At 38.2% G+C, this 20,137-nt stretch overlaps 1 protein-coding gene across 3 annotated transcripts in view; it reads left to right on the top strand.

Moving 5' to 3' along the window:
• ARSG (arylsulfatase G) overlaps positions 1-20,137 on the top strand; it is a 95,198-nt gene that overhangs the window by 24,281 nt on the left and 50,780 nt on the right. For 2 of the 3 annotated variants that reach the window (XM_060688801.2, XM_087887009.1), the window contains exons 2-6: positions 1,181-1,536; positions 8,007-8,194; positions 10,002-10,049; positions 11,986-12,097; positions 13,314-13,451. In XM_060688801.2, the coding sequence (XP_060544784.2) occupies positions 1,310-1,536; positions 8,007-8,194; positions 10,002-10,049; positions 11,986-12,097; positions 13,314-13,451 (713 nt within the window). In that variant the 5' untranslated portion in view covers positions 1,181-1,309. The remainder of the gene's footprint in view (positions 1-1,180; positions 1,537-8,006; positions 8,195-10,001; positions 10,050-11,985; positions 12,098-13,313; positions 13,452-20,137) is intronic. The other variant, XM_087887010.1, reaches the window with a different exon arrangement.

The raw sequence follows: 20,137 nt of genomic DNA on the forward strand, positions 1-20,137 counted from the left end.
AGCTGGCCTAGGGGTTTGTATACTTGGATTTTTTACACTCCTTATTTTGTTTAATGTAGATTTCTATATTTTTTTAATCTCTTCTTTTTTTATATATTTTGTTTTTTTATCCATTTGTTGCATGCCACCCGAAATCACTTTTGGTGAGATGGGCCGCTATATAAATCATTGATTCAAACTGTACTTAAGTGTGACTTTGTCTGAAAGTGGACATCTAAAGAATCTTCAAATATTGCTCTAGATTAGAATTTGATTAAATTGTTGGATTTGGGGTTCCTGCAAATAAAGGGCTAAAGTTTTTACGAGAGTGTGCAGGTTTATGGTAAAATAATTTTGTTTCCTCTCCATGACAGTGTGACTTTCAAGAGCTTGCCACTATGAATACAATTTCATGGCATAATTTGCTCTAACCAATACATCTGCTTTCCCTAGATTTCCTCCCCCCCCCCCAAATAATTGCACATGGAAATATACTGATAAGAAGTAGTTGTTGAAAGCAAGATAATTAGAATAGATGCAAACGTAGGTAGATCTTTGATGACTTTGAAGATTAACTGCACCTTGGCAGGTGTTGTTTACTTGGTGAATTTAACTCTTTTTTTAACTTCTGAGCATGGCCCTTTCTTTCTTTTTTCTTTTCCTGTGTAGCTGCCTTTTCCTCCTCTTGAATTTATTTATTATTTTTTGCTGTTTCTGTTGGAAAGGGACCTATGTGAAAGTGTGAATATTTGTGTGTGTTTTCTGTGAGAGTGATTAGTAAGTGAAACAATTATCTTTTAAGTGGTTATATTTTGAAAGCAATTAATTACTAGAACTTTGTCTGTCTGTCTATCTATCTATCTATCTATCTATCTATCTATCTATCTATCTATCTATCTATCTATCTGGTTTGGATATATGGATATAATGCACACATACCCTGGGCAAATAGTGGATGAGGGACAAATCTTCAGAACTGGTTTTAGCTGGTGTTAACAAACCAACAGGATCCCAAGCCGGCAATGCAAAACATGTTGCCTTTGTGTTCACAGGTTTTTTTTAATCTGTTTTTTTCTTAAAGAACCATCTTAAATTCAGAGTCGCCTTTCAAGTAAAGCAAGTAAACAGCATGTTATATCTCTACCTGCAAGCTTGTATGTATGTTTTTCTTAATATGTCGTTCTAATTTTCTTTTCTGCAGAATTTCGGGAATGTTGCAGTTGATCTGAAATATCCACATTGCCTCTGAAGAAAAGAACACCCAGGCAACATTTACAGTTGGATATTTTTAACGTTCATGAGATTCTCCTAAAACTGCTCTCCTGATGCCATGGATATTCTGCTTCTTAAAGCACTGGTGTTGGTCTTGGTCAGTTGCTTTACTGGGCTTCTCTACTGCCATCCCAGGCTTTCTTTTAACTGGGAAAGAACAGTTTACAAGAAACCAAATTTCATAGTGATTTTGGCAGATGATGTAGGATGGGGAGATTTTGGAGCCAACTGGGACCTAAAAAAAGACACACCTAATTTGGATAAGATAGCCCAGGAAGGAATGAGGTGAGTTTCAAACCATTCTCTAGCATTCACAGTTATTTACCATGTATTTAGAGAGTGTAGACAATTGTTTAAATGCTACAGGATTATAGGATTGTACTTATAGTTGTGCATTTTTGTTTGCTTATTGATTTATGACATTTACATTGTGCACAATCAAAAGCATTCCGTATTTTTTGGAGTATAAGACGCACCTTTTCCCCCCAAAAAAGAGGGTGAAAATCTGGGTGCGTCTTATACTCCGAATGTAGTCCCACCCAGCTTCTCAAATGGAGGTTTCAGAGGCTGAAAAAGCATCAGAAAAGAAGCTTCAGAAAAGAAGCCCCCAAACAGAGCTTCAGAGGCTTTTTTTCTGAAGCTCTGTTTTGGAGGCTTTCAGAGGCAGAAAAAAAAAGCAAGGCACAGAGCTCACAACCAAGGAACCTGTTGCTAAAATTCACCTCTGGGAACAGCTGATTGGGGGTATTCCGGGAGACCGATTCACCTGCCAATCAGCTTTTTTCTTATTTTCCTCCCCAAAAACAAAGGTGCATCTTATACTCTGGTGCATCTTATACTCTGAAAAATATGGCACTTTCAACAGCTTATAACATACAGTATATCAAAATGAGAGGGTAACATGGAAGATTCATAAAACTTAAATTAAAAAATACAGAAGCGTTCTAGACAGCATGTTGTATCAGCCTCCTGTGGAAAAACTATTTTTAGCAATCTTCAGAAAACAACTAGAGTAGGGACCTAACACCCATAGGAAACCTTTCCAGAGAGCCAATCCAATGGTGGGGGAAAATGGCACCTTCATGACCTCCCCTAAATGGGGAAAATCCATTGCTTCTTGTGGCATGATTGAAATGGTTGGGCCAATTCCAGTAGAAAAATGTGGTTCTGAAGAAATATCAGGGTTATTTTTTTAAATAAACTTGGTTTATTTATTTATTTACGTATATGCTGCTTAACTCCAAAAGGAATGATATATCAGAATAATATAAAAGTAAAATAGACAGAATTGAATAAGAAAACATAAATGCCATAACACACCAAACATTCATTTCTTAGCCATTGAGTATATAAAAAAATACTAACAGCATTAATCCCACTTATACTTAATACCCACATCATACTGTCAATCCCCCAAAATATTGTAAAGCCGCCAGATAATTGCTTTCAAATGCAAATGGGAGATAAATTAATTTCATAAATATAGGACCTTGAGGGAATCTGGTCAAGGTTGATTACAAATTGAACATCACTCATTTGCACTACTACAAGACTTGAAAGTTCCTTTGGAGGGGAGTGAAAAACTGTAGTAATTCCAGAATGGGGTGGCTACACAGCTGTCAGATCAGTCCAGTTGTTGCCAAATAACACCAAATTTAAATACATTATTTTGCTTCTGATAAAGCTTACGTGGCATAGTAGCAAGATAGTCTGACATCACCTCAACAAAATTGAATGGGCTAATGTGGTTCAAACATATAGAGATGACTGCCTATTTGTGAAAAGTCCATCAGAGTAGGTCAGATGGCATGTTTCCATAGTCTAGAGAGTACCTTTATCTCTCCCATTCTGTAAAACGGTTAAAACTATTATGCTATCAAAACTGAATTCATGATCAGCATTCATCCATATTTTTGTTTTATTTTGGTTTACTCTTTTCTCCTGTTTTACTTTTGCTTTATTGTTCATCGTCCAGAGTCTTAATTCATGGGAGAATATCAATAAATACAATAACAATGAAATTGTATTCATATTCATTAATAGGTGAGTTTATTCTTTTGTCCTGGTTTTGCCCTTTTCTGGTGAGTATCCTTGAGGAAGATGAATGGTCTAGAAACATGAAATATGAATAAATATCCACATAAATGTACACATAAAAATTATTATATGCATATATTTATTGGCAGTGAAATGGGGAATATTCATGATTAGTTTCATCAAGAGATGGCAGCCCTACGTTAACCAGTGCATAAGAAAGGTATTGCATAGATTTTTCATGTGAATTTACACATTTTTTCCATGGCTATCTATTTTTTTTTTCTCACTGTCTACTCCATTTTTTTGTGGAATGATAATGTTAAATTGAAGGTCATATTCATTTGGGGTAAATAGGTTGGTGTCATCATCATTATCATCTAAACTTGTATGCTGCTCAACTCTCAACATCTCTGGGTGGCTTATGCAGTAGAATTTGGAAGAGTTAAAGAGCCATTTCCAATGTTTTACTGGCACAAGTGGCACATCCCTCCCCCCCCCCCCATGCTCAGTCTTTAAAACTGTAAACTTGCTTAATAACTTGCACTTCTCTAAATCTGGGAGGCAATTAGTTTGAACCATTTCTCCTACAGCTACAAATGCTAATTGTGAGACATGATTTAATTCAAGGATGCTGTAATGAATAGTTGTTTTGTAGGATGTACCAAGAATTTATTGCTTCTCTAAAGACGTCAATTCTGGCTATTTAAAACCTCCTCAGGCGAATGGTCAAACAAGGCATTGAGATAGCCCTAGTGATTGGGACTTCTGTTTGCTTAGTGTACACATGTTTCTCTTGTGTTATCTGTCTTGAACATATTTGCTTCATACCATTTTGGCATGTACACAAATCTTAGAGAGCAGTCAGTCAGCCTTCTTTCTATTAGTTGTAGCTCATTTTCCTTTAATATATAGGCCAAACATGTGTTTGATTTTTCTCTTGTTTGTACAGAATAGCAATAGCACTTAGACTTATATGCCAACCCATAATGTTTTGCAGCACATTCTGTGCAGTTTACAATGTCAGCATACAGCTCCCAACTGTCTGGGTCCTTCATTTTACTGACCTCGGAAGGATGAACCTCTCAGGATTGAACTCCAGACTGTGGGCAGAGTTAGCCTGCAATACTGCAGTCTAACCACTGCAGCACCACAGATCTTGTTTTTGCAGAACTATATGAGAGCAGTACATCTATTGAGACATGAGCCCTGCCTCGTTTCCATTATTTAGTTTATTTTTCTATTTTGATTGGTCATAGACCTGCAGCATAGAATCCAAATAGCCTATTTCAGTTCTGTACAATATTTCAGACACATGGTAACCTGTCCACACTAGCAGACCACACCAAACTGTATCAATAGAAGAGAATACACATACAATAGGCATTATGGGAATAAAGCTGATGCAGCTGGAGCTGCTGGTTTCCACCCCAGACAGAACTGTTATATTGATCTGGTATCTCCCAGTCTCAAGGTTTTGAAGAAAGTAAATGCAGAAAACAGTGGACTTACCAAAGGCCCCAATTATGAAGTAATAGTTGAACCAGGGATTTCTGAGCTCACTGCTATACTCTTAGTTTATATTACGGTAGTTTTACTCAAAGAATGAGATGCTTATTATTGTTCAAACACTTTTACCCTTTTGATCTAATTAATCAGATTCCAAAAACCTGCGGATTACAGATTTCCTCACCATCTCCCATCATGCAATAATCTATCCAAGACATCATGCAAATCCATCCAAACAATTGTATTGATTGCTTTCCTGTTACATTTCTTTTTCAATTCTTTTACTTGCAACAAATTATTGGTATTTTTTCTCATGAATGGTATCGGCTTTATTTTATGCACAACGGGAGTTTTAAAACACGCCCATAATAAATGAGTCGTGAGATCCACTCAATAGGATTCTGCTGATATCTGCAAAGAGAATATAAATTCTAGAGACTTCTCTTATAAAGATTTAAGATTGTCACTTTGTTATGAATTATTTCAGTCAAATACAATGCCTAAGTTGAAGATTATTTTATTTGATGAATGTACACCGTGAGAGACAGTTGGTAAAGGCACTAGACTAGAAAACAGGAGACTGAATTCAACCCCTACTTAAAGTGCCAGCTGCATGAAGCTGGGCTAGTCACTATTTCTCAGCTCTAAGAAAAAGAAGGCAATGGCAATCTACTTCCAAAAATATCAAGAAAATTAATATACTCAGGATAATAAAGACCTTTGTTGGCATGGGATCAGGCTATCTGAGTGATCTCCTCTCCCAGGTTATTTCAGCCCACACCAGTTGATCTGGCAAAGAGGGGATGCTGTGGGGATGCTAGGGATCTACATTGGATGGATCCTAGGAGATGTGCCTTCTGTGTCGTAGTGCCTGTCTTATGGAACACCCCCCCCACCCCCCATGTATGGATATGTCCAGGTAGTCACCAGGATTTTAGGAAAGCTGGTTTGGTATAGTAGTTAAAGATATTGGACTGGAAACCAACAGATTCTGAATTCCAATTCTACTTTAGACCCAAAACCTGCTGAGTGATTTGCAGCTGAGTGATTTGAGGCTCTTTAGGCCCTAGGAAGAAAGCAATGGCAAACACTTCTGGAAAAGAGTCATAACATAGTTGAAGCCACTCCCCCCCCCCCCAAATATAGTATTTAAAGACACCAGGTTATAACTAATTTAATTATTTGTGCCAAGCAAACTTTTTCTTATGAGATTTACATGAGAATGTAAATCAACTTTCTTCAAACTTGTTTCCTCAGCTGTTTTGGGGTGCAGCTCTGAATACTTGTTTCAATAATTGCCCATATGGGCTGCAGCTAATCAGGGGTGGGTTCTACTTACCTTTACTACCGGTTCGCATCACGCCTGCACTCTTCTGCGCATGTGCAGATCACCTATGATGACGTCCAGGTCAGTGGGTGGAGCCTCCCACCGATTTTACTACTGGTTCTTGCGAACCGGTCTGAACCGGGGGCAACCCACCACTGCAGCTAATGTATGCTACAAATAAAAATTTGGTAGGGTACTGGACTGGAAAAGATTGTTGTAGACAGAGTTGTCTACAACAGCATAGCAATTAGCATAGCTAATTCGTGGTATGAATTTTTTGCTCCATTTTTTATGGTTAAAGCTAGTTAAAAAAGAAGAAGAAGAAGAAGCCCAGACACATGATAAAAGGGATTTTCTGCATATAGCTTTCCTTAATCCTGCATGGAAAAGAAGTAATTAGATTATATTGTGATCACTTGAGATTTTAAAAATTTGGATTAACTGACATTTTCTTCTTTCAAATGAAATGTTGCTGTACAGGATAACCTTCAACTTGAAAAAAGTCTGATGACTTGCCCATTATGTGAGGCCGTTTTCAAGAATGTTTGTCCTGTGCTTTGAACCTTCTGGCCTTTGATGTCATCAGATGAAATAAATTACCCTTTAACTACGCTAATAGCCACATCTCCATTCCTAAGTTTCCATAGCCCAAAAACTTAGTTTGGACATTCTACGCCTCAAAATCTGTAACGGGAGATACTTCAAAAATAAATCAGTCACATTAGTTGCACAAAGCAGCATGCTTTTAGAGAATGAGTTTTTAGGAAGATTTGGATACTGCCAGTCTGGCTGAAAATATCACCTCATTGGCAGATTTGTCCCCTAGGAAAAGCTTAGCACTGATTTTTCCTTGGACATTAGCAGCCTTGAGAAGCCAAGTTAGCAAACATGCTGTGCATCTTGCATTTGCACTAATTCTGAAGTAATGATTTTTGTCTGTATACATTTTTTTTTTAATTTGATTTATATGCCGCCCTTCTCCGGAGACTCAGGGCGGCTTACAATGTGCTAAGCAATAGCCTTCATCCTTTTGTATATTTATACAAAGTCAGCTTATTGCCTCCACAACTGGGTCCTCAATTTACCTACCTTAGAAAGGATGGAAGGCTGAGTCAACCTTGAGCCTGGCGAGATTTGAACCTGCAGTAATTGCAGGCAGTTGGTCTTAATAACAGGGTGATTTAGACCACTGTACTACCAAGGCTCTTTGAACTATCTGGGCACTTTCCCTTTTCCCTAAAGGCAGAATTGCCTGCAACTGCCGATACCTATCCCTGCAAAGCAGTCGATGAGAAAGTGGAGATTGCAGAAGGCTGCAGATGGGCCAACGCAAACACCTCCTGAATCCCAACTATGTGTCGTGCAGAGATGGGTAACCTGCATGCTGATTGGTTCCGACTTCCTACTGGGAGGTGGGAGAAGGCAAAACATATTCACGCAGGGAGCGTTAAAATTCGCTGACCCTTAAAAAGAATACCTATGCAACCATCATCCCCAATCAACAGACTCATACATTCCGTGCGATGCGGCAGAAATCTACTCTAGCCTTAAAACATGACATAAATATTGCAAACTTAATGCTCATATAAGTTAATAGGAATTTCTTGAAAGCAATAACAGTGCTCCAGATCCACAGATGCAAAAGTACACAGTGTGTGTAAGGATAAGGATGAAAAAAAAAAGGAAGCACATATTTCAGTGTCAAACTACATTAACCAAGTAGCTTTGGACAGCCTGGCCTACAGTAGTCTCCTCTAAGAAATAAAAAATCTAACTACAGTTACCATAGATATTTTGTCATAAACCAACTCAATAATATTTTGTTTCAAATGAAAAGGAGTGTAATAAATGAAAAATAATAGGAGCCTTTCTCCCCTTTTTCTAGATTTGTAGATTTCCATTCAGCCGCATCTACCTGTTCCCCATCACGTGCCTCTCTGCTTACAGGACGCCTCGGCCTTCGTAACGGCGTCACTCACAATTTTGCTGTGTCTTCAGTGGCAGGCCTTCCATTGAACGAGACAACATTGGCAGAAGTTCTGAAAGAAGCTGGCTACCTCACCGCTATGATAGGTAATTTAACCTACCCCAGAAAGAAAACTTAAATTGATTCTATTTATAGCTGGATATATGCTAGTCTATGATCAAACTGAAGATTTGATTTATTGCTGGAAAAGAGATAATACCACTAAATTATTTCAGTTGGAAATGTGCATAGAAGGCCAGAATTTCCTTAGGTAATTTGGTAATATTTGCCATACTATAAAGAACCTTTGCAGCACAAGTCATCTTGGACCATGAATCCAGTGTAGTGCGTATTTTTTTGTTTTTTGTTCTACGTCATCTAGGTCTAATTCTCAAAGAAGCACCAGCCCCTTGATTGCAAAGTCTATCCCAAGGTATTTTGGTTTGGCATGAGCGTGCCCAAACTCACTTTCACTGAGATAGCCAGGAAACCCAGCAGCATTGCTAAATTCCTTATATAGTGCATCTTCTCTGTGGATAGGACAATTCCTATAGTTTATCTTCCAAAACTATTGCTATCACTGTCTCAGAAATCTTAGTATTTGGCAGTTTGCCCCTAAGGTTTCTCCAGGATCTTAGTAAGGTTCCTTTCCCAATAAATGTAAAGATTTTAAAGATTTGTTCAATTTTCTGCTTTCTCTTTGAGTTCTGTTGCTGGTTTACATTATGTGTTAAGTTTACATATTGTTGTAAGCTGCTATTTGACACTATTCACAACAGAAGATGGGTTACTTTTCTCATGCTATATGCAAACTGGCCTTAAGGACTCACCTTTATTGCATAAGGGTTCGGTATCCTGGAAAGTCACTGGATTCAGAACATTTGGGTGCTGAGAGAGAAAGATGCACTTTTCCTAAATAATAATAATAATAATAATAATAATAATAATAATAATAATAATAATAATTATTATTATTATTATTTTATTTCTATTCCTAGATTGTAAATTGGTGAGGTAATTCAACATGTAATGAAAGTGAATCATTTGTAGCTCTGAGTTTAATGCTGAGAATGGAGTTGTTTTTCTTCTGTTTTTATGATAGGAAAGGCTAGCTCCCAGTTCTTATGCAATTTTATCCATTTATCCTGCCTTTATTGCTTTTACAAATATCTCAAAGTGGCAAACATATCCAATACACCTTCCTCTTCGTATTTTCCCCACAACAACCCTGTGAGGTGGGTTGGGCTGAGAAAAAAATGACTGGCCCAAAGTCACCCAAGCTGGCTTTCATGACTAAGGATTCATAGTCTCCTGCTTTCTAGCTTGTTGCCTTACCATTAAACTGAAACTGGCTTTTTTATCACAAATTTTATTATAAAATGGGAAAAAAATTGGCTTGTTTTTTAATATTAGCTAGAGCCAGGGATGTCAAACTTGATTTCATTGAGGGCCACATCTGGGTTGTGTTTAACCTTGGGGGGGCTGGGGGCATGGCCATCTTGACGTCACTCCTGTCGGCGCCTGTGGTGGCCTGAGCACTCTGCCAGCGAAAACGGGCTCCCAAGCTCCATTTTCGGCTGCCACAACCTCCTGCAATCCACTGCCAGTGAAAACGGAGCTGGGGAGGCCCGCTTTTGCTGGCAGAAGCACCGTGGACCAGTCCTTCACTGTTTCCAGGGTGGCCCAGCGGGCCGGATCTAAGTACCCCAGGGGCTTTGAGTTTGACACCCTGAGCTAGACTCAATGATTTTGATGAGTCAGATAACATGGTTTGTAAATTTTGATCCTGTCCTCACTTTCTCAACTAATTGCCCAGAGCTAAAGTAGCCAATATTAAATGTTTTCCACAGTCACTATTTTGCATTAACATGTTTAGGTACTAATACTTTTCTGTTCCACATCACTTCTTTATAGGGAAATGGCACTTGGGACATCATGGCCCTTTCCATCCCAGCTTTCGTGGTAAGATTTCTATACTTATTTCCTCCTACTAAAATGCCATGGTTGTTCTAGTTGAAATTGTAATTTCATAAAAGTGACTGCTTTGATGTACATAACTTCCACATAGATAACTAGGATATTCTGGTCTGGATAGAAAGCAGGATTTGCAAGAATGTAGCTTTTCCTTAACCTGCTGGTTTTTGTATGGAGGAGAATAAACTTGTTTTTAGACAAGGAAGTATTTTAATCTTATAAGGCCCATGACCACAACAAAGCAAACACATAGATACATAGCTATGTAGATTTATAATCCTGTAAACTCCAAACAAGCTCTCAATTTTCATCAATATTGATATTTCATCTAAAATTCTTCTTTGAACTGGACTCACATTATGCTAGTTGTGATTTGGCTAAAAATCATTTAAGAAATAAATCTTAGTTGGCTAGGTTCATACAGCAGGCTTAGCAATAAATCCAGTCTGCACTGGATATCCTTTCATAGGTTTGAGTCTATAGTGTTTTGAGTGACAGTACAAAAATAAATGGAGTCATCTTATACCTGTGATTTTTTTTTAGGAAAAGTTGTTTTTTCTTCCTTTTTAAAAATTGTATGAAATCTATTTGAGGACTTACAGTACAGTTTTTGTGTATTTCCTTCCTTACATTAGCAAAAAATTGCCACCAGTGGCAATTTAAGTTAGGACTCAAGTGGAGGCAGATATGTGTATTGGACTCTGCTTGGAACCGTAGGGTACAGGTTGCTCAACTATTGTCTGCAAGCAACTGTTGGCTGGCAACACACAATATACTAAGCCAAAATGAAATACTAGTTAATATTACTTAATTCAATGTATTAAATAGTTTATCTTTCTCAATCTAGTAGCTTTTTAAAAATTCCACATGTTGTAAACTTTTGGGAGAGGGAAAAGATCAAAGAGACAGGTAATCTGTATACTGCTAAAATTCTCCTGCCTCTTGTCTGCTTGTAATCTTCAGTTAGCCCAAATGGCAAACATTTTTGAATCAAGGTACTTTAAATCTGCTACGTTAAAGAATCAGTACAGAATCCATGACCCATTTACTCCTGTGTAATTGAAATCTGAAAAAACTTCACACCAGTTGTATTCGCAAAACTGTAGACACAACAGCAATGCCACAGTTAGCGGAGGTCACACGATTGTGATTCCAACACTCCCTGTCAGCTTTCCACAAGCAAAATCAATGGGGAAGCCAGCAGGAAGTCAGAAGTTGCTCTCGTTCCCACTGCTTTATTGCCTGCCTTCGGACTTTCTGTTTCTCTGTTTAGGTAAAGAAATACCTCTGAAATATTGACCCAGTGGGTCATGGGTTGTTTAGTTTAGCAGTTCTCTCTCACCAGATTAAACCCCTGGTGTCGGTGACGAACCCAAATGGATCCTGCAACATTATCCTGGGTCATGCATATTTGCCTTCAATTGTCCAGTACAGTTGTAACAATAATGACCCAATGGCTCATAGGTTGTCTAGTGCAGATTAATAACAGAGCCATGGTGGCGCAGTGATTAGAATGCAGAATTGCAGGCTAATTCTGCAAACTGCCAGCAGTTCAATTCTCACCGGCTCAAAGTTGACTCAGTCTTCCATTCTTCCTAAGTTGGTAAAATGAGGCCCCAGATTGTTAGGGGCGATATGCTGAGTCTATAAACTGCTTAGAAAGGGCTGTAAAGCGCTATGAAGCAGTATATAAGTCTATTGCTAATACAGTGTTTTTTCTGGCAGTAATGAACCTAATCCTGTTTAAGACTCTTAAATAATTCTAAGAGAACCATGAGATCACAGTCAGTGTTTGAATGTTGATATGTATCCTGCTGAGTCCTTGCAGTTGGTTTGCCACAGATGTGTATTCCATTTCAGACAAGAGTGACCCCTTTGTTGAGATAGCTAGACATACCTTCATTTTATGTCTTTTTGTTTCTAGGTTTTGATTTTTATTTTGGAATACCATATAGCCCTGATATGGGCTGTACTGACACTCCAGGTTATAACCTCCCTCCCTGCCCAGCTTGTCCCAGATGCTCCACAACAGTCAGGTATGTTTATTTATCGTTTATGAATTTATATCCCAGCATAAACTAGTGTCTCTTGGCAGCTCACAGAGTATCATGAAAATATTAAAACATTCATAGTATGTTTTGAAATTTCAGTTCAAGCACTGAACCAGAAAATCCAAAAATCCATGCACAATAAAGATTAACCCAAATTAAAAATAAAACTAATAAAACAGATGGCACTGTATATAACATAATTGGAACACCTTTCAAAATATCTCAGTATTTAACATCTTTCTGAAACTCTCAAGGTGTGGACTGGCCTGACTTCCATGAAATAGTTCCACTGATGCTACCTCTGAGAAGCAAGGCCTTCTAACTATGTTTTCCCTCATTCTATGGAAATGTGGGACTACAAAAAGTTCTCCCCTAAACCACCTAAAGATAGTCCTCATTTAGCAATCATAATTGGGACTAGTATCTCTGTTGTTAAGCAAAGCACTTCCTAAGTAGGAAATCATTTTTATTTATCTATTTATCAAATTTATTGGCTATTCACCGTACCACAGGATAATTCTGGGCAGCCAATAAACTCATGTGACTGTGCTTTCTTTTCCCCACTCCTTTTCCCTTTAAATGCTCAACACAGTGTTAAAATAATAGGAAGAAGGAAAGGAGGGAATCAAACAAGTGATCTTTAGACAGTCTCGTCTGTGCCTGACCCCCTTTTCCCCCTATTGTCTGCCTGTTTAGTCTCTTATAATAACTTTTTCTCCAATCTCTCTGCTCTGCAAAGAGGGAAAAAATGTGTAACAGGGATTCTGTGAAGGTTATAAATGATGGTGATGATTGTAAAGTTACTTTTCAACATCATTGTAACTTTGAATAGTTGATGAACAGGGCAATTGGTAGTCGAGGTCTACCTATAGTAGGTTGGGTTCATTTAGGTTGGAAGAGGTGGTCCTGCAACTTCCAAGTTCCGAGCTATATTTAGCCTAATTATCCTTTCAGAGCAGTTTGTGGTAATTTGAAACTTTGTCACTTGTGTTCCATCCTATCTTTTTCAGTTTGGCTAGAGGCTGTCTCATTGATCTGACAAGTAATTTAATCTACCTAGCCAAATGTAACTTTGGCTCTCTTTTTTAGCTGATTTTGTTGCGCAAAGGCTATGGAACTACCAAAATAAATAATATTTTTAGAGCCCACTTTTGTATTACTCTCTCATTCCATACTCAAGATCCTAACGATTTTTTTCCAGTAAACATCAGAAAAACTGCTATCCTGAAATTGCACTTCCTCTTTTTGAAAACCTTACGATTGTCCAACAGCCTGTAAACTTAACTACCTTAGCTGCGAAGTTTACAGAAAAAGTTATTCATTTCATCCATTATGCCAGGTAAGAAAATTTCCATGAACATTGACCTTACTTCAGTAAAAGAGTAATGGGTTGGCATTATATAAGTTACCCTGCAGTCTAACTATATATCTGTCATTCTCTCTCATGAAGCTCCAAGGAAAAGATTGGAATTTTTCCCTTCCGTTGCAAAATCCCCTTACTAAACAATCCTAAATTGGAATTTCCATTGCTAAATGAAGCAGTCATTAGGCAAAACTTTACATGACTTCTCCACTTAGCGATGGCAGTTCCAGTAGTCCCAGTCCAACTGCTGCTGGGCTGGGATCCAGGTGCTGGGCAGGATGCAGTGTTCAGATGTATGTGGCAAATGCAGCAAGAACAGAGCCACATCGGTCAAAGGGAGTTTGCTAGGCCCAACAAGAAAGGAGGTAATTGAATAGGACGGGGTTGTTGATAGCAAGGACAAGAGATGGTGGCTCTCTGGATGACGGTGGAGGCTGTTCACAGTGAATGCAGAAGAGGCGGAAGTGGCGGGACAAGGGCTTCCCAGAGGCCCATGCTCTGCAACTTGCATTGGAAAGGGATGATAATCAAAATGTGCCAAATAAATACCTTCCAAGCACACTGAAAAGGGGGAAATGGTGGAAGAAAATCAGTTTTATTGTGGCTCCTGATCCATAGTCTTGCTAGCTGCATTCTAAAGCAAGCAAAAACAATCCAGACTTTTTAAATAATTACTGTAAACAAGTAATGATAAAGATCGCTCCAATGCAACCAAAACAAAATGAACTGACTGGGATGGAAATAATGTGTATATTTAGAGACTATTGATAAATAAGGATGACAAAACAACAGTACTAAAAATAATTGATTTGAAATCATGTCCTAAAAACGGACTTTATAAATAAAGTCCTTTTTACATAAATAATTATAAACAGAATAACATGCCAGAATATGTTATACTATTACAATTCAATCAGTACAAACAATCTATATTTATGAAGGACCGAAAAACCCAGAACTTCTAAGAAATGCTTGGAGCTTTACAGTCTTTATGAATGGGTGTCTTCAGAACTGCATCATGTTTGTTCAATCTTACCAAATCATGTGATTCTTATAATATTTTATAGTTTAGTTTAGTTTATTATATTTATATACCACCCTTCTCCCGAAGGACTCAAGGTGGTGAACAGCAATGGTAAAAACAATATGCAACAAAAATTTAAAAACTTAATTAAAATGGATGGGGAGAAACAGACTCAGGCTCAACCCATCCAAGACTGAGTGGCTGTGGTTTCCGACATCCCCATATAGTCAGTTGGTGCCATCACTGACTATTGGAGGCGAGTCGTTAGCCCCCACGGAGAGGGTCCGCAACTTGGGTGTCCTCCTGGACTCACAGCTGTCTTTAGAAGGGCATCTGACGGCTGTGGCCGGGAGGGCATTTTATCAGGTTCGCCTGATTCGCCAGTTGCGTCCCTTTCTGGATTGGGACTCGCTAAATACGGTCACTCATGCCCTCGTCACTTCCCGCCTGGACTACTGCAATGCTCTCTACGTGGGGTTCCCCTTGAGGAGCACCCGGAGGCTCCAGCTGGTCCAGAATGCTGCCGCGCGGGTGGTTATGGGAGCGACATGGTGCTCCCATGTGACCCCTCCCTCCTGCGCGAGCTGCACTGGCTCCCGGTGGTCTTCCAGGTGCGCTTCAAGGTTTTGGTTACCACCTTTAGAGCGCTCCATGGCCTAGGATCGGGGTATCTACAAGACCGCCTTCTGCCACCAGTAGCTTCTCACCGACCAGTACGCTCCCATAGAGAGGGGCTTCTTAGGGTGCCGTCGGTCAAACAGTGTCGACTTGCAGCCCCCAGGGTTACATAGAGATTCTAAGTGATTCTGTTAGTATAGCATAGCCTTTATTGTCATTGTACATCATATATACAACGAAATTGGTTTTAGCCTCACTGGTGCATTCCATAACAAAAAATACAAAGAACATAAATAGTATAAAGAATAATCCCTATGCATGTAATTGGGGGGGGGGGGGGAGAAAAAGAAAGAAAATAGTCATATGTTTCCACATGTGCATGGCGTGATTGTGGTTGTGTTTAAGAGTCTGATAGCCCAAGGATAGAAACTATTTTTATACCTATTTGTTCGGCTGGGAAGTGCAAAGAGACACTGACCAGGGTGTGAATCATCTCTGAGTATCTTCCTTAGTCTGCTAAAGCAGCGAGACCTGGCGATGTCATCCAGTGGTGTTAGAGGGCAACCAATGGTTTCTTGTGCTGAATTGATCACTCTCTGTAGTGCCTTCTTGTTTGCAGCAGTTAAACCAATTTACCATACTTTTTTCCCCTATTGTGTGCCTGTTTACTCTCTTATAATCACTTTTTCTCCAATCTCTCTGCTCTGCAAAGAGGGAAAAAAAAATGTGTAACAGGGATGCTGTGAAGGTTATAAATGATGGTGATGATTGTAAAGTTATTTTTCAACACCATTGTAACTTTGAATAGTTGATGAACAGGGCAATTGGTAGGTGAGGTCTACCTGTAGTAGGTTGGGTTCATTTAGGTTGGAAGAGATGGTCCTGCAACTTCCAAGTTCCAAGCTATGTTAAGCTATGTTAAGTCTAATTACACTGACACTGACCAGGGTGTGAATCATCTCTGAGTATCTTCCTTAATCTACTAAATTCCTACATACTAAAAAAAAAAAATACTGACGTACTTTGGCACTAAGTTTGCCTTGTTAATATGTAGAATTCAAGTTTCAGTCTTATCAGAGGTGGTAACAGAAAGTTGGTGCAGAAGGCTATTTTATTTTAACTTCAGTAGAACTGAAGTTTTGGTTGTTTCTTTAGTACAGAACTTTGATTTGATTCCAAAAAATGTGCTTCAGAGTATATGGAAATGCAAATCAGCGTACAACTGCAACTTTAAAGCAGCGACGTATTTCTTCAGGATTACTATCAGGAGTTGAATACAGGTGCTATATTTATGCTGAAGTCCTGTTTGTTATATGCAAACATCTACACAGCACATTAAAAAAAATCAGTCAACAGGACTCTGCTAGAATTGGATTATGTATCCAAGACATTTTCACATAACAACTTCAAAAACCTGGAAAGCTGCCAATGAACCTTTGAAAGTTTCTGGCTAATTTTACTATTATTATTTTAGTTTTATACTTCGGCACAATTTGTACTCATAGAAGATCAAGGCATTGCAAACTTTACTGGGGTTAATGAAAAAGATTTCCTTTTTAATGAATCTCAGGGGTTATCTTTAATTGGGTATTAGGACTGGATCGAACTGGTTTATCTCTTATGCAAGCAGCTGAAACTAATCCAGGAGAAAATTCATTTGAGTGGACAAGCTGATATCTTAAAAACAACTTTATACGCTTACATTTATTTTCATTTTTCTTGATCCTTTTTGTTCTTAGCTTTGAACAAATTGTGAATTCTTGAGATCTATGTGGGAGATTTCTTTTATTATTACTATCAACTTGGAATGTTCATGGTAGTAGAGGAAAAGAGACAGTTATTAATTGCCACAGATAAAAGAGAAAAGATTCCCAAATCGGAGTAATAGATAAAACTTCCAACTTCATATATCATTGAGTGTCCCCATAACCAATATCTTTCTCAGCTGCAATTATAAGTGGCGACCAAATATCTAAATAACAGTAAAACAAATCCTACTATAACATCTTCTTTCTATTTAGAAGAATCACTGTTTTCTTTTTTTATGTGGTAATCAACTAAGGCAAATTTATTGGTCTCTCATTCCAATATTCCTTGGAAGTTCTCTTAAAAACAGTGAGTCTGTTTTTAAGTATGGGAAGCTTTAATTCATTCACTTTTATGCAATTATTGTAATTTATGAGTATTTATTTATATATTTAGTTTCATTGGGATTTTTTTTCCTTTGGTTGCTTTCTTCTTTTGGTATATGTTGTGCAAATATTGTATATGGGTACACACACTCATACACAGAGAAACAAATGCACAGGAAAGAAAACTCTATGTTTTGTATTTTGTTATTTTTTCTTTTTTTCTCTTTCTATATTACAGCAATAAAAATAATTTTAAAAGATTAGTTTAGCAGATTGTTGTAAAGATACATTTAATGAAGATTGTTCTGTGTCATCTTGGAAATGTTGATGCAAACTTGTATTTGTTTATTTTTAAAGTCCATTAGAATATAATATATTAAATTACGCAAACACACTCATGCATACAGGCTGTATTTCTTGTCCCATTTTGCAGCTGTTGTCCCCTCCCTTTTCTTTTGGAAAGCCCTGAAGAAGAACAAGACTTCTCTGAGGAAATAAATCAAGCTGAAAACAAGAAAATAGCACATGTTATCTGGCTATGAAAAATAAACTAGTCTCTATAATATCATCCTTTGTTTTATTTGATCTTCCTGGCAACACACCTTTCTCCTTACTGAGCATCTACTGTATTGGAATGCTGAAACAATTTTAAATAGTATTCTTTGTATGATGCACTATCCCCTTTATTAAATGCTGACATTTTAATGAGGAGAATAGGGCATAGTGCTTGGTTACTTGAGGGACTGCGTATCTCCTCCAATATTTGCCCAGCCAATTTGATGTGGTAGGGTTAGCGTGCTTTGAGTTCCTTTGATTAAACAATGTCATTTATCAGGCCCCTGGAAGCTTTTCTCCCAGGCCTTTAGTGAGCATGAACGAAGTCCAGAGATGGTATTCAGCCGGTTCAGACTGATTCGGGCAAACCAGTAGCAGTGACTGTGAGTGGGCCCGCCTACCTGCCCCGATGTAATGCCATCCTATTTAGCCACTTTTTTGAGACTGGGCGCATGCACGGAAAGCTGGGTGCATGCATGGGAGGCCAGGTGCAAGGCAAGCGAAGCGAGCGTGCGCGCAGACAGTGAACTGGTGGTAAAAAATATGTGAAACCCACCGCTGCATGCAATCACCATTACAGTCAATATGCATTGTCCTATGTCTGACCTGAAGGGTTTTTTTTTTTCACCTCTTACAGAGCAGAGATTGAAGAGGGGTTCGCAAGAGAGTAAGCTATTTGCTCTTCTATACTTTGAAAGCAGTGTGATTATGCCAGCAGCAGGAAAGGGTCAGGCAAAAAAAAAAAGTTGCCTACAGAAATCACTTCTTTTTTTCTCATCTTCCTTCACAGAACAGGGAGATTGGAAAGAAAGGGATCTCAAGAGAGTGGACAGCATAGCCTTTCCACAGCTCCTAGTCCTGGGCTGTGATACAGTTGCATTCTGTTCAATGTGTACAAAACAGCAAGTAGACACTTGAACATTCCAAAGGACAAGGGAAGTGGTTAGAAGGCAAACAAAAGATGAAGTGTGAAACTGTGTTGTCTTGTCTCTTTCTAACTGGAAAGCACAATCACAGTCACATGATTTCTCACTTAGCAACCACTTCACTTAGCAGCAGAGTTGCTGATCCAAATTAAGGTTATTAAGCAAAGATTACCTCTGAGCAGATCTTTATCCAGGTTTGCACAACTGCTTCATAAACTGTTCCTGTGTTTTTGCATACATGTCTGTGCACAGTCAATTTCCTTCATGTTTTTTTAGTGAGACAGTATGTGGAGGCAGCTGAATTCAGTTAATGTGGCAGCCATACAGGCTGGAGAACAATATATAGCTCCTTTAATGGTTCTAGGCAAGGTGTGCATTCTTGCATGTTGGGAAGGAGCTCTTTTAAAGGATTTACAAAGCGCTAGGCAGAAGTGCTTTTCTTGAGGGCTCTCCATGAAGATCTAAAATTTCTCGTAAAAGCTCTCTCCTTTGATATTACATTGCTTTCTTTAGAAATGGAAAGTAGCCACCCTAGTCCTTTCTCATCATAAGACTGGAATTAAGAAAATGGTATCAGCTAAATCTTTTTGTTCCATATCTTTCTATGCATAGCCATTTTTTCAGGGAGAATGATAAAATAGATAGCAATACAAGAGGAGAGATCAGAATGCAATGTTTATTTCTCAATGGTAGTCTTCGACATAGCAGTCATGAGCATAACAGTGACATTCTTGCACTGTTGAGCTTCCAGTACAGTAAATATTAACAATTTTTACAATAACAATTCCCCACTGTACTTTTAATTAGAAAGGTTGGTTAGTCCGCATACAAAGAATACGTGGAAAAATTTGACATCAGAAATTCCAGTATCTAAAACCAATGAAAATATTTTGAGTATCTCAGGAGATATTGTTACACTGGTTTTAAAGCAGACATTCTTGATCAAAGGACTCGCAAAAATATTTTGTTATAAAATACTCAATATAGGATTTGTTAAGAAATTAAATTCCGTTGCTCATGAATCATATCTCTTTGTATATAAACACACCCACACCCACATTCAGTCTTTTTTTTGCACAATACTAGAGGCAGATGAGGAACCTTTTTGTCTACAAACATTTATTCACTATAATAAATCTAACATTTAAGATGCCTCAATGTTCTTTTTTGATGTGTCAGAAAGAATTTCTTTTATCTTCCATTCTTTCCAGATCCTCTTCTTTCCTGGAAAATATGTGAAGATTGATGTAACAGTTGTAATTTTAATGCAAGTTATTTATTATATTATTGAAAGAAATTGCTTTGCATATCAAGTCAGCTGTGAATTAGTGCAGGATAGAAAATGATGTCATTTGCTAAATAATAGGGTAAACCATTCCATGTGGAAATCTAGGGAGAAGCCATTTC

This window comes from Pantherophis guttatus, chromosome 2, assembly GCF_059756535.1.
Source record: "Pantherophis guttatus breed Tessera chromosome 2, ASM5975653v1, whole genome shotgun sequence".
Taxonomy (NCBI): Eukaryota; Metazoa; Chordata; class Lepidosauria; order Squamata; family Colubridae; genus Pantherophis; species Pantherophis guttatus.